The 14,904-nt window shown below is 39.2% G+C and overlaps 1 protein-coding gene across 2 annotated transcripts in view; it reads right to left on the bottom strand.

Annotated features, from left to right (window-relative positions):
* Positions 1-6,882: 6,882 nt before the first annotated feature.
* Positions 6,883-14,904, bottom strand: part of LOC138305940 (ficolin-2-like) — an 84,754-nt gene continuing 76,732 nt past the window's right edge. For both annotated transcript variants that reach the window (XM_069246245.1, XM_069246244.1), the window contains exons 3-5: positions 8,345-8,441; positions 7,908-8,072; positions 6,883-7,367 (exon numbers count right to left, since the gene is read on the bottom strand). In XM_069246245.1, the coding sequence (XP_069102346.1) occupies positions 7,111-7,367; positions 7,908-8,072; positions 8,345-8,441 (519 nt within the window). In that variant the 3' untranslated portion in view covers positions 6,883-7,110. The remainder of the gene's footprint in view (positions 7,368-7,907; positions 8,073-8,344; positions 8,442-14,904) is intronic.

The raw sequence follows: 14,904 nt of genomic DNA, 5'->3' as shown, positions 1-14,904 counted from the left end.
AAGACTGAAGATCAAACGTGGACAGAGTCCGTCCAACATCTTAGTCTCAAAGACATGTACCATTCACAGTGGCGCCATGTCCAGGTCCTTGCAGAGAGGTTCTAGTGTCGTTGGAGAACAGAGTATTTGGCTTCCTTACAACCAAGGAGAAAATGGCAAGAGAAATCGTGCAATGTGATGGTTGGAGATGTGGTGCTAATGAAGGATTCACAGACAACGAGAAACGATTGGCCTAAGGGAATTGTGACACGCGTTATTCATAGTGAGGACGGATTAGTACGTCAAGTCGAGCTTCGTGTGTGTCGCGACAACAAGATATCTAACTTTCTACATCCTGTCTCTGAAATTGTTGGACTGGTTCCTATGGAATAATGATAAGGAGAAATGTGACATTCCTATAGCTACGAACATTTACTTGTGTTGACACATTCCCTATTATATGTGTCATACTTCGAGATCAAGTCAATCTCATTACAAGTGTTTGCCTTAAATAACTGGAATTTTAATTTTTACTGCCAAGTGTTATTTTGTTCAATTTTATATGCTGTCAAGTTAAGAAACATAACATCTTGCTTTATAATATATAGATAAGATATATATAATATATAATATAAGATATAGTGATATAATAATATCAGGCGAGGAGTGTTCTGCCTATTAGGCCTGTAATTATATGGGTGTATGCTACCTATAATTTTTATGTGATTTAGAGTTATCGCCCTTTGTATTTCTCCATATCCGCCCAAATTTGTTTTGATACGGTTCTCAATATGCTGTTTGCCACTTTTAGCCTTTATTGTGGCCCATACTGTGTAAGTCTATAGCTATATAATAATATTTGTTGATACCTTTATTATATAATAACATTGTTTCAAAGCCAAGGTCATAGAATAAATAATTAATCGATAATTGCAATATTATGATATGGGGTCGAAGCGGTAAATTTAACCACGTGTTTACGGTGTTTGTTTCTATAACTGCACTTGTTTCAATACTCATTTGTCTCGTCAACATGTTACTGATCTAGTCATTAGATATTATTGATATATTTCATGTCCATTTATTATAAGTTACTCAAGCTTATTCTGCCAGTATTGTAAAGTAAAGCAACAAGCCAGTTTATTAAAGATGCTTTCGCCATAATTATATTAAAAATATTTGCAAGTGTAAAGTGTATAACTGTGTATGGATGAGACAAGAAATAAGTGTAACCATATCTTTGGTACTGTTAAAGCCGCATAATCCGTATCTTTCAGGGTTCGTAAATCAACAAAAGAAAATTAGGATTCATATGTTATAAAAAGTTATCAACTTTCCCCTAATTACACACCAAAAAAGTCCCGAGTTCAAAGGAAATTAATGATTAAAAGTTCGATACCCAGAGTGTTTGAATATGCATACCGCGCCCTTTTCAATGCTTAGACGATCACGTGACTTTCCAGACCAAACGAAATGGCGTGCCTAGTCAAAAGTGTGTCGTTCATGTTAGCAGGAACTTCTACGGATGAACTTGTTGCTTATCGTGACATGGGAATGTTTTGTGATAAGTTAAAGAGTCCCCCAGAACAATATATATACATTATCGTCGTGTAAACAATACTTCCATTCGGTCATTTTGAGTGTTTACAATACGGCGATCGGTTGACTATGCTTTGCCTAATTTCCGGGGGCCACCGGAGGGATATTTGTTGGAACGGTATTTAAACTTCGTATAAAATACGTGTTGCGATACAATATACATTGTACTAGACTAAATAATAAATTGTACAAAAATGTACCAGATATATAAATAATGGTATTGATAAATAATGAAATAGACAAGATACATCGTACTAGATAGAGACCAAATGGTTATCTACATGTAAATCTTTATCTTTAGTGATACTTTTTTAAACAAATATCTCAGACGATATTTGACTTGCTTTTGATAACCATTTGTTTTATAAACAAAAAAGGTCCAAATGAAATACAATAATAAATCTAGTAAAATAAACACGGAGAGCAAACTTGACATAATATATATTTTTGTTCAAAGTCATATGTGTATACATGTATACATATCTATTAGTGATAAAAAAAAAACCACCATGTACCGCCATAAACGAGTATAAAACTTTATACATGTAGATTCTATGTATTTTTCAGATGTTTATGTTGGAAAAGCTACATGTTCGTTAAAACATGATGATAAATTTCTGGTGAAACTATAAACATTTGGTTATATGATTTCAAGGATTACAAAAAATAAAAAAAATAAAATAAAAAGAAAGGGTTGAGGTTGAAATAAGGCGGTCTAATGTGTGTTAAAAGTTCTGAATGTCTAACATGCAATTATGTATATATTTTCTGTGTAGATAATGAAGACAGCTCTCTTGGTTAAATTTGTGATGTACATGTACATGGGTACATATAGCTTGCCAATGAACCATATAGCTACCATATTATATAATGTCCAGAATTCGCCTCTGAATCAAATGAATCAGAAATATGTATGTACACTGTATAATGAAAGACCTAGGCGTTTCTTATACAATCATATTCATACACAAATATCACATACATATACATTGTATAGTGTACATGTACACATATTGTGCATTGAATTTTAAGTCAATCAAAAAATGACTGGAGTTCAAAATAGCATCCAGTAGTAAATAAGCTGACTATAGCATGTGATTCTCATGTCATCAGAGTAATTAAAGTAAAAAATTCATTTTTTAGTCTGTATATAGTCTAACCTGGTGAAAAATCTAACTTTATTGAATTATTTTGTTAGTTTATTCTTATATATTCAAGTAATCCTAATTCCTTTAGTGTGATCTTTCTCCAAACACTAAGTGGAGTTGCTAAGAGCTTTTACCTGTAGACCTTGATTGACCTGGACTAATTAGAAGTTATTGTCAGTCTATTCCTTTCTAATTCAATCAAAACTTTGCAACTTAAAAATAGTCAATAATGAATAATGCAATTTAACAACAGGCACCACAAGCTATTGTCTCTACAGATATATGGATATTCTTATATATGTGCAATATGTGTATTACACAACAAGATTTTTTTAATTACACATAGGGATATCTGTATATCTATAGATTCAAAATCTTGAGATTTGACACTGACTTTTGACACAAATAACATTTGATCTAGCCCCAGTCTTGTTTGCTATTTATTTTCTGTATTTGAACATTTCTAAAATGAACACTACATAATTAAACAACTCAGACAAATGACATATATTATTTTAATTGGTTTATTGTTCATAAATTATTCAAAAGTTAAACATACTAGGTATGTAAACATGAAATAATCATTATTATTCCTTTTTTCATTTGTGTGAAGAAGAAATAAATTATTTAAAAATATCCTGGTGATAATATGTAAAGAGTAAAGAATTATGCTAGTTTTGTCATACAAGTCTGAATCTGTCCTTCCTTCTTGAAAATCATTTCTTTCTGGTTCATAATGGGTACATTACAAACATACTGTATTTTTTTACTGTCAGTTTTGATCTGAGATACATGTAGTTGTTTTTCCTTTTTATTTTTGGGTGAGCTGTCATCACATCTTGTACGTCTGTCATCTGGTTGAAGGTCCCATACATTCTATAAAGAAAATATGGAGTAAATATCAGTTAATGTTCAGTGATAAATGCTGTATATATATATACATGTATGTACATAATCTTCCAGTGTAAGCCTACATGTAAAACAAACTAGTTCTAATTGTTTTCTGTCCAACACAAATTTATAACAATAACACATCTTTTGAACACAAGTTTATCAAAATCAAACCTCATTGGTACTACTGAGTCATTTCGTGAATTACAGAGGTCTAGGCAATTTCATGTGAAGAATAATGGTACTAATAGTATTGGACATAATATATAATACATATTGTAAAAAATCAATTACTATTCCTTACTTACACCACTTGTATTGTATTGGTGTGAATTTTATATAATTAAGACCCAGCAGATAGGGTAACGAGTACGTGACCAATTGCAAGTGTACACACACGGGCACTGATGAACTAAGTTTGAAAGTGGCTTCTTTAATACAGTAATATCCCTATCACACATTAAAAGGATACATATCACCGCGTATATATAAATATACAAATATATATCAGAAAAGATATCACACTCCTCACGCTGTAACAGTACATGTACTGTAGCTACATGTATATCATACATAACACTAAAGAATGCGATCATCTTTTAGGGAAACGCGTATAATACGACTCTATTAATGCTCCTGTTGTAATCCAAGATTAAAGCTGTTCTATGTTCCCCAATTTATCAACAGTTTTCCTGATTTCTAATCTCTATTTTAATATGGTACCAATTCCAAAAAGCAACCAAACACTTACAGTATAAAATATAACTGTTACCCCTTCGGGACCCCACTCACCTTATAGAGACGAAGAGAAGTCAGTTTATGTGGTTTTGGTAGATCATTCACAATTCATAGTTGTTGTCATAGCTCGAATTCGTTTCCATATAATATTCTCAGCAATTCACAACATTTTTAGTTTAAATAATCTCCTTATTCACTTCAAATCAGCAGTTGATTCTAAGCCGGCGAGCTTTCACTGCAAAGCTCGCTCCATTGCGGTAAACAACTTTTATTTCCGGACATGCGCAAAGTAGCATTTCTAAGCTTTGTAGGCGGTAACTTTTGACTTTCTGTCGGACCGCTCAAAAGTCTGAAATAAAATTTTGCATATTTATATCTTTGGACCTCTTAACTTTCTAGACTTGTAATTTGGGGAAAGTTCATAACTTTTTAGGGCTATTACACCATATCTTGTCATTGTTTGTTTTACGGACCCTGAAAGATACGGATCATGCGTCTTTAATGTTGTCTATTATGCTGTATTGCCATTTACATTTAATGTAAATAATAATCAAACCAACATCAGCATACTTATGTAAACTTTGTTTACTTTCAGCTATCACTATTTCATCAATAAATCTGACAAGTTCATACATTCGAGCGATGCTTGTTTATTGTCAATACATATAATAAACCCTGTAAAATCGTTGCGAAACCCCGATAGCCATAAAGATGCGAAGAAAGATACCGCGAAAAATGGGTTGTCTCACACCATATTAGGAGGAAACGCGATATAAGCAATAATACGCTCACACAAAAAAAAGTACCATAATGTGTTGAGTACGCATTACATATGACAATTGTTTATATCATCTTCTGTACAAACTGTACTTGTATAAAGGATCTATAACATGCAATCTTGTATACAATGCATACAGTGCAGTACTGTTGATGTATCTGATTACATCAATGCTATTGTTGAATGCACCCATCGGAATACACATATGGATTATGTCTAGTAGATTTTCACACAAAAAAATTATTTTGATTAAGCTATATCGAGATTTTCTGGTCATTTACACGGGATATATATGAATAAATAATGGAGTCAATACTGAAACAAAACACGAACTCATGGGGAAAAACCCCCAAAAATCAAAAACAAAAACAGAATTATAATATTTACATATTTAACCTTACCATTGCATTTCAAGTGTGTACGTGTAGTTACATGTATAATACCCATAATGATATAAAACTTCTTTTTGGATATTTAATAATTAATTATATTACCAATTTTCAATACAAATGTATTTACTTTTTTAAAAAAATGCTAGAATTATTCTGTATGCCTGATTACTTGTAATGCTTTCCTATGGAAAACGTTAAGCTAAAGAATTCCTTAAAGGTAATGAAGGTTAATGAAACTGACCCCAGGGGTGTAGAGATCTAAGTGATCGGAACCCCTGGAGTATCGGAGGTGATTATGTACATTTGTATAAGTGTTAGCAATAAGTGATACGTTAGAAATGAAAAGATAGATAAATACGAAATACGGTCGTGTAATAGTTTTCAGCATGCTATTTGGCATAAACGTGTTAAGCCGCTTGGTGTCGTTGGTCATGTGACTTAGATGCCAGCCTTGAGTTCAGATAATATTGCGAAGACATCTACCATAATATTTTTATTTAAATAAAATGCGTGCGCCTCTACACCTACCTATATAAGTAGGAAAAAATCTAACGATATAGGCAGGTTTAGCGGACTTTGTGTGTCTGTATACATGGTGAAAAAGGAAATATAAAAAAGGCTCGTGGGATGAAATTGAGAATTAAGAACCCGTGTTATGTTTTAAGCTTTACGATATAAGATGATTTTGCCTATGACGAATGCGCGAGATTTTGGTGTTTCGGAGGTCTCCCCAGCGAAAAAATATTACTATTTAGAATGGCCGAGATGAGTTTTACGATGTAAGTTAATGAGTTTAAAGTGTTCTTATCATAGTTATTTTTCGATTAAAAGTTACCTGCATTTAGAAATGATAATTGTGAATGTCTTCATACCATTATGCAACCAACCCTGCTCGATCTGAACAAAGACATGCCGCTTCCTACGCCCCTGGTATATTATAAGACTCTTTCATATGCATATATGAAGAATAGGGATATTCTACCCGAGGGTCACAAAATGTTGTAAAATCCAAGGCTTGCCGAGGGTTTTACAACATTTTGTAATCCCGAGAGTAGAACATTCCTATCCTTCATCCACGTAAGATATTTTTTCTCTCATACCTCAACGTTTCATTGTAATTTCACTACTATGATTTCCCGCCATTTTGAAATCAATTCGAAAGAAAACGGGACTGCAAGTAAATTCTCCATACATAAAATTTGTGTGATATTTCCAAAACAATTTCCTTTGTTTTTCAAATAGTGTGTGCTGTCCTGGAGAAGGCTACAATAATGTTTATTGGTATTTGACTGAATGATGATTTATGACATTGATTTGGGAATCACATTTGATTTGGAGGGATAAATAACAACTATGGTTTTCTTTCCTTAGAAATCTTTTAATTATTAAGACATTCAACAGACGCAGCTATATTATTACACATAAAAATATGATTATATTGACTGATGTTTATGTGATTAAATCACAGTAACGATACACAGATTTAAAACCAACTGTTTGATGAAATACAAATAAAATAGATACAATATGGAAAATAACAAGGGATAAGATACATAATAAATTGTTGATTCGTTTGTTGTCCGTGTTAAACACCGGGATGTTTCACCATCATTCTGGACCTCATCAAAGGTACGCGACCCTGGCCAGAGTAGAATTCCCACCACCACAACGATAGACGATCATCCCCAGTATCCTGTACGTACGGCCCGTTCAGGTTACTATGACTACAGGCTTTGTACCACCAGGCGCCGTTACGACTTACAGCACAATTACCTTCATCCACATCATTGTCATTGTCGTAGGTAGAGAACTGGTCACCGTCATGGTAATCCATACCATCATCTGTCAAAACACAGACAGGTTATACAGGATTGATTACACCGAACATCGCGGTTATATTGTACTGTCATACTAGTTCGGGGACCAACTGAAGCTGACTTAAATCTTAATTATACTTAACTACTAGATTCATACACTCATATGTGAATCAATGTGTTTTAACTCAAGTCGGTATTCAATTTATATGTTTATAAAGACTGATGGACAAGGCTAAGTTGCAGTAAACAATAACACACACAAATCTAATCGATAGTCGACATTATGAGTTTCTGATTTCTCATCTCATTCGGTGATGATTCTATAACTGTTTGTCAATATTGTGTAACTCCTATGTTAGTAGACCCAAATTGCAAAATATATCGTATGTATGCTATTTACATTTTAATTTGAATTGTATGTTTAGGGTTTCAACGCTTTCCTGGTATACAAACGTACAATGTGGGAACTTTTATAATTTTCCTATTCATAAAATGATTTGGTAATGATGCTTTCTAAATGCTTTTTAAAGAGATAAAACTCTTAACAAACAAACAAAAAACTTACAGGTGGCATTCCCGGAGAATCCCGATACCGACAGTCGGTACTTCGATGACTCGTCCCCCACACGGAAGTCCTGGTACTCGGCGTACTGTGTATCGTTCTTCCAGGACATCAAATTGATACGAAGTTTGGAGCCGTTCTGGGTTAGGAGGTGTATTATGTTCAGACCTAACAAAATATTTATTAAATCGTCAGACATTGATTTAATATATGTCTTTGTATCACATGTTGCTGATGCCGACAAACAATATAACTGTAAAAAAACAAAAATGAAATATAACCCATGGTACGTTATTCTAGATAGTATAAATTTTGTTATTTTTGTCTAAGCACATACATTTGTTATTGTTATCATAACTTGGTTTTTGTACCGAAACATAAGACATCAGTCAGGAAGAATAATAGACTTGTATAATACCTCATATATACACTGTACTTACCGGCCCAGAATTCCCCGTCTATGTCACCAAATCCTGTCTGATATTCCGTCCAGTTCCGGTAAAAGTCTACAGTACCGTCCTGTCTGTTCTGTATCAGCTGTTAGTTAAATAAACAAAAATAAGTCAGCGATATTTATAAGATGGAAAAGATAGTACAGCAGTTCATTGTTCAGTAAAGTAAAAACATGGCGTCATATGGAATTTTAGTCAATGACAAATATTCAGGGTAATGAAGTGTTTCCCTACATTCTGATGAGTTCTAGGTCAGGATAATGGTGATATATACTTGTTTACCGCTGACAGTCATCGTGCCCGCTTCGCACTCGCTTCACACTCTGCGCATGCGCTACATCCGGCAATACAAACACCCCTCACTCACTAGAGGCAAATATTTACCCCGGTAACATTGACCCCCGGATACTTTCACTACACTCCTCCCACCTTTATGATGAAGGATGCAGTCCCGGATCAATACTTCACCTGCAGGTACATCGGATGTCTGGGCTTTGCATGCAATCTGGGCCAGAAGCCACTGTAATGCTTAGCAAAGAAACTGGATAACTCTTACCTTTTGTTTTGTCTTCTCCATAGCCAGAAGCCACCGAGACACATCCCTCAGAGCTATACTTGGGCAAGAAGCCTCCCGCTCTAGCTCATCCAATTCATCTCAGACCTGGATCTGGCCTGAGGGTCCCCATCACGCGAGTGTTTCACTGGAACAACCTTCTGGCGTTCTCAGTAGACGTTTCCAGCAATTTATCCACCCTGACGTGTCGTATTGGAGCGATGATCACCGCCACGGAGTACAGCTGGTTTGGGGCCGACCATCCCTGACCTGACCCCACGAAATATGGCTTATCTGTCTCAAAGACAATTTTGTCATTCGCGACAGCCTTCAGGGCACGAGTCTGTGGACCGGAGAATGACTTTACCATTCGAGTAAACCCGAGGTAAAGGTTGGTGCGCGCTACTAACCACATGCTGAGGACGTACTCATTTCCAGAGAAGCAATGTAAATACACCCTCTGATCAGCAGATACCTCACTCCTTATTATATATGCAATAATAACATATATGCCTCCGTCCCATTGTCGCCGGACGTCCCTCTACAATGGAGTACCAAGGCATGACGTTTTCGCACCAGCCTCAGTGCTCTCTCCAAGCAGTCCATTTGGCCCGGCCATCGTCCTCGTGGCTCCGAGTGATCCAATCCAACTTCACCCAAAGGTTTCACCCTCGATAACCAGGAGAGTTCCTTGAGCTGTCTAACCCACTCATCTTCCTCTCTCTGATCCCGTGGATGATGCCTAGGATGAAGTCCTACAGCCACAACCATATCATCTGGGATGTCAAGAAGACTCCGCCCAGAAGGATAGGCATCCGGGTCACAAAATGATGCACATGTCCCGACCAGCCTCACCTCCTTCCCAGTGCTCTCCGCCGAACCATCCAAAACGCTACTGAACGTGACTGTGGAAGGTAACCCCATTCTCTTGATGATACGATCCAAGTGAAAGTGAGCATCGAAAGTCACTGGAAGTTCCATCTCCTTCAGCATCCCAGGAGGAATAAGACTTCTTCCAGTACTCCAGATATTCATCCTCCAGACGGGCATACATCAGTAAAATGGCCCTCCAGTGTAGCAACACTGCCGGCGAGTTCATAGGCTCCAGATGCAAAGATATGTCACAAGATCCTCCCAAGTCCCTTGCCGGGCCATAAGCCACGTGCCAAATACATCAAGGCCGTCTTCCGCAGTCCCAAGACCTCCTTGTCCTCAGGTGGCAGATTTTAATCAAATATACCAGAAATGTGGTATTTGAAGGCATGTACCTAGACATAGACATTGGGTGCCTTGCAGCCTGGTACCCAGCAAAGTCTCTCCACCTCCTGGTTTCCTAGCATGTGTATGTTCCTCAAGTCTCGATCTGTCGCGTTTCCGTGATGGTTCCAGGGTCGAACGAGACTGACAAGGGTCACGGTCAGAAGCCCGTGTAACTTCCTGGCATCTCCTTGACGAATACCTCACTCGTCTCTCACTCGTCTGATGAGAGGCTGACCCAGCTTTCCTTCTGCCCTCTCTTCTGGTCAGACAACAAGCCACTGTCCCCCTGGATGTTGATCCATGTCCAGAGGAACTTGATCTACTCTTCGTCCTGGAGGGCTCCCTGTCGTGCTTCCGAGAGACTGGACTAGAAGCCCAGACCTCTCCTTCCCCAGGCCGGTTTGACGAAGGCGTCTCTGCAACTTTCACTGGAATTAGGCTGATCGCTGCTTTCTTCGGAGACTCAAAGATGGAAGAATCCGGGGTGTGTACATCCAGTTCGAGTCACTGAGGAGAACCAGATCTTCTGATTTGACTGGGCAAGAAGCCGCAGTGCCAACATCCTCCATTCTCTATTCCAGTGTGGCGTCGGATGCCAACCGAACGTCTCTCACCATCCCACCCCGAAATGTTGGTTCTGGGTGAGGTTGTCCACTTCACCGAGACATCGCGATATAGTGAACCTCCTTCTGGATCCATGCCAGACCCAGGAGCACACCACTGCCTTAATCTCTGGCGACGCCAGATGAATCCCTGCCTGGGTGATGAACTCCTTTGCATGTTCATACAGGCACTTTCTGTCTGCCAGATCCTCCACCCGTCTTAGGAATCTTTGTTTTCTTTCCATATCTACAAAGGACAGTAAAAGTCCCTAAGTTTTAATGGTTAGTAGTCCTACTACATCCAGCACACTTATACTTATCAATGTCCAATACGTCGGGGGCAGAAATGTTTACGCAGGAACCATGGTACCACTCATCACAATAGTCACATTGTATCATAAACCGGCAATTGCATGGCTTTCGGCAGACGCAAAACTCTGTTTTGTCATCGTGGTCCTCTAAAACCTCATTATCTGTTTACCTAGTCTTGTACACCGTGATCCAAGCTTGCACTTTCCTGTCCCGGCATGGCATCATCCGCTAATGCTTGGTGACAAAGACTGAATCCCGAAGCTTAACGCGATACAAATATGCAGAAAGCTTCTTTACATTAATAACCGGACCCTTCCAAGGAGATTCTTATATTTCTACTTTACCACTGCTGTGTCCAGGACATATACAAGGTCGCCTTCCGAGTATTGCCTCTGCAATATCCTTAGGTCATAATACCTCTTCCTTTGTTTAAGGGTTGTTTTAAGCTTCTCTCTTGCAACCTGATGTGCTTTTTTATGTTTTCCTGAAGACTCATTACATAGTCCTCCGTAGTCTCAGACTTCACTGATGGGTTGGGAAACATCAACTGTGCCGGCGTAGTTACTTCTGTCCCCAACATTAACATATTGGTGGTATAACCAGTCGACCGATTCACTGATGATCTGATAGCTCCAGCTATCTGCTGTAAATGTTCGTCCCACGTATTTTGCGATTTGCTAAGAAAGCAACGAACCGCGTTCATCAATGTCCTGTTAATTTTTTCCAACTGCCCTTTCGATGAGGGTCGATAGGGCATTGTCCGAGACTTATGTATCTGTAGAGTCTTGCAGAGAGCTTCGAACAGCTTTCCTTCAAAATTCCGTCCTTGATCGGAGAAAAGATGGAGCGGATGGCCAAATCACGAAAAGAATTCGTTAACGGCCGCTTTTGCTGTTACCTCTGCCTTCTGGGACGGAAAAAAACCCACATCTCACCCACTTGGCGAACTGATACACCATAATTTAAACAATGTTCATTCCCGCTAGACGTTTTAGGTAGTGGACCCATAACATCTATATGGATACCCAGTAATATTTGCTTTCAGACCTGACAAGTGTTAAGGTAGACTGGAGGGCCTGAAGCCTCACCAGTCTCCCTTCCGTCATGGGTCGTGCATGAATCCGTAATATCACCTTCACTAAGAACGCTGTTGAACTCGAACGCATTGTCCACCACCGTTCCCATCTTCAAGGTTTGAAATGTCTCCCCTGAGTTAACGAGGCATATAATTGGCGCTGTGTTCCCCTTTCTTAAGGTCCTTGGCATCACAAGGCCTAAATTGTCCATTTGTTCTGTGTAGTGGTCCTTCAATACGGCATCTACCTTACCAGACACGCGAACCAAGGAGTATGGTTGAACAACGACATTTCGTGTTAAAGTTACTCGGGCCTCCACTGGTTTGTCCTCCTTGAACTTTGTATTCAATTGAACGCGTTCATCCTCCACTACAAGAGTGTCCGTTTTCATATCATGAACCGCGCCCTTGTGATGTAACAGATCATGTCTAAGTAACATGTCGCCAGCGATCGGTGCCACATAAACTCACTCCTTGTTTATGCTTGCCAATCTTCAGCCGAACTGGCTCGGTCTGGAATCCTTCCAATGCTGAGTCCTTGTCAGCCATATACATTAGAATATGCTTGACCTTCTAAAGTTTCTTCTTTAACTTCTTGTATATGGAAGAATATAATATGGCTATCTCTGCTCCCGAATCCATGCGTGCTTGGATCTCCATATTCCCTTTAGTAATATGTACGGATGAGGACCCTGCACAGACCCTATAAACTCCTAGTTCATCCTGCTGTTCATCGACTTCCATGGGGATATCCTTGTCGTCAAAGTATGGCCAGAAGGCGAGACAGTGCCTTCCATGGAATTCATCATCCCATTCTCCTTGGTAAGGGGATCAGTGAAAACAACGTTTGTGCCGTTACTTAACTCAGGAATGCCAGAAGTCTCCGTCTGAGAAGCTAGATGTTTCGACCCTTTGTTCGTTGGTCACCTAGGGTCAAGGTCGACTTGCCTGGGCTCTTGGCGTTTAAAGTATCCTTCTTATTGCCATCCTCCTTTTGAGATGTCTTCCAGCTACGTCATTTCCTCTTAAAATGCTCCTTCCTTTTGCAGAAGAAACACTCTATATCCTTCCGGCCCTTTCCTTTGTCTTTAGTGGACTTTGTAGGTTTCGCCTCCGCTTGGTCCAACCTCTTTTTCATCTCAGCTAGAGTCTTCTGGATTTCCTCCAGGGCCTTACTCTCAGCTGAGGATCCCACAGCATTTACAGCGAAGGTATCATCTTTATCATTCTTTTTTTCTTTTTGCTGTCCACTGCCTGCGAAATATACTGGTAGTGCTTTACCCTATCCAGCGCCTGTCTGATTGAACGAGGGTTTTTTTTAAGCAGACATGCTTACCAGCTTCCTTGTCCCAGCAACCTTGGCAGAACTTGATGATAACCTCCTCCTTACTATACTTCTCTAGAAGTCATTTGAAGGCTGGTGTAGCCAAGGTTAAAACCCTGTTGGCCCAATCATCAAAGGATTCATCTTGGCGCTGCTGTGCCTGAGTAAACTTCGCCTTCGAGGTCTCCATTAATTCCATATCCCCGAAGCGGCCTTCTAGCATCCTCATCATTTTACTGAAGGAGTAGTACTCACCCTCCTGTGAGACAGTGGTGAACAAATCCAAGGCCTTTCCCTCTAGACACCAGCAAAGGTAATCCCGACTTTTTTCCTTTGTCAACTTCAGTACAGACCGGTAGCTTTCAAACTTTCTCCAGAATGACAGCCAGTTGGATTTAAAATTGAAAGAAAAATTCTTTGGCAATAACTTCGGATTTCTTCGAGACCCCTTTTTTGAATGTCTCTCATGTCTCTCTCTATTCCGGTCCTCAACAGCGATGTCCTCAGAACTTGACGAGTCATAATATGTCGTAGCCTGGTACTGACGACCCCTTGACTCCCTGTCTGATTCCGAAGAACAGGAGTCTCGCCTTCTGTGACGTCCAGATTTGTGACTCAGGTCTGAATGCTTCTGTTGTCGTCCAGGTGACGGTGAAAATCTATCGCGTGATGATAAATGTTTATCCCTCCTTGTCCGGTCTTTAGGACGTACCAGGTTTACGGAGTCGCGTTTCGATGTATACTGCTTTACAGATGACGACACATCTAATGACTTTGTCCTCTGTTTCGACCTTGAACTTGAACGACTAATTGACTGTTTTTCATCTTGCCTGTCCAGCGTATGTCGTGCTTTAGGCCCAGAAGGCTCATAAGCAGTTTGTTGAGATGGCCCTTTAACAGTGTGTTGAAAGCTAGGCCCAAAAGTCTCACTAGCACCCCGCTTTAATGGTTTGAGCTCAGTCTCTGAGTACTGTTGCTCGATAAACCTAAGCTGATATCTATGGTGATCAATCAGCTGTTTTCCAAGCCATTTCGGAGATGGAGTCTTCGGAATATCCATCGGAGAAGTACAATATTGTCTTGAGGTTGCTAACTCTAGTTTCGCCAATCGCTTTTCCAAGTCGCGTACATATGAGCCCGAGGAATTTCCCGATTCATCTTGGACACTGCTGGCGCGCGACGTTGATATCCGTGGCCTTGACCTTGTGTCCTTACTGTCCTGTTCCTGTTTAATTTGGACAGGACATCCCCTCTCTGACTCGCTCACTATAGATGGAACTACAGGCCATTCTCCAGGGTGAGATTTTAAACTAGTTTGTTCCCTAGGTTCTGACGAAATGTCTTCCTCCTTTTGTTCTGAAAAGGCAAACTCTACTGTTACCGATAAGTAACGGTTATTTAGTGGAACGCCGGTTCGGTTCC

Source organism: Argopecten irradians, chromosome 13, assembly GCF_041381155.1.
Source record: "Argopecten irradians isolate NY chromosome 13, Ai_NY, whole genome shotgun sequence".
NCBI lineage: Eukaryota > Metazoa > Mollusca > Bivalvia > Pectinida > Pectinidae > Argopecten > Argopecten irradians.
The sequence above is the reverse complement of the archived record's forward strand: the minus strand, read 5'-3'. Positions and strand labels throughout refer to the sequence as shown.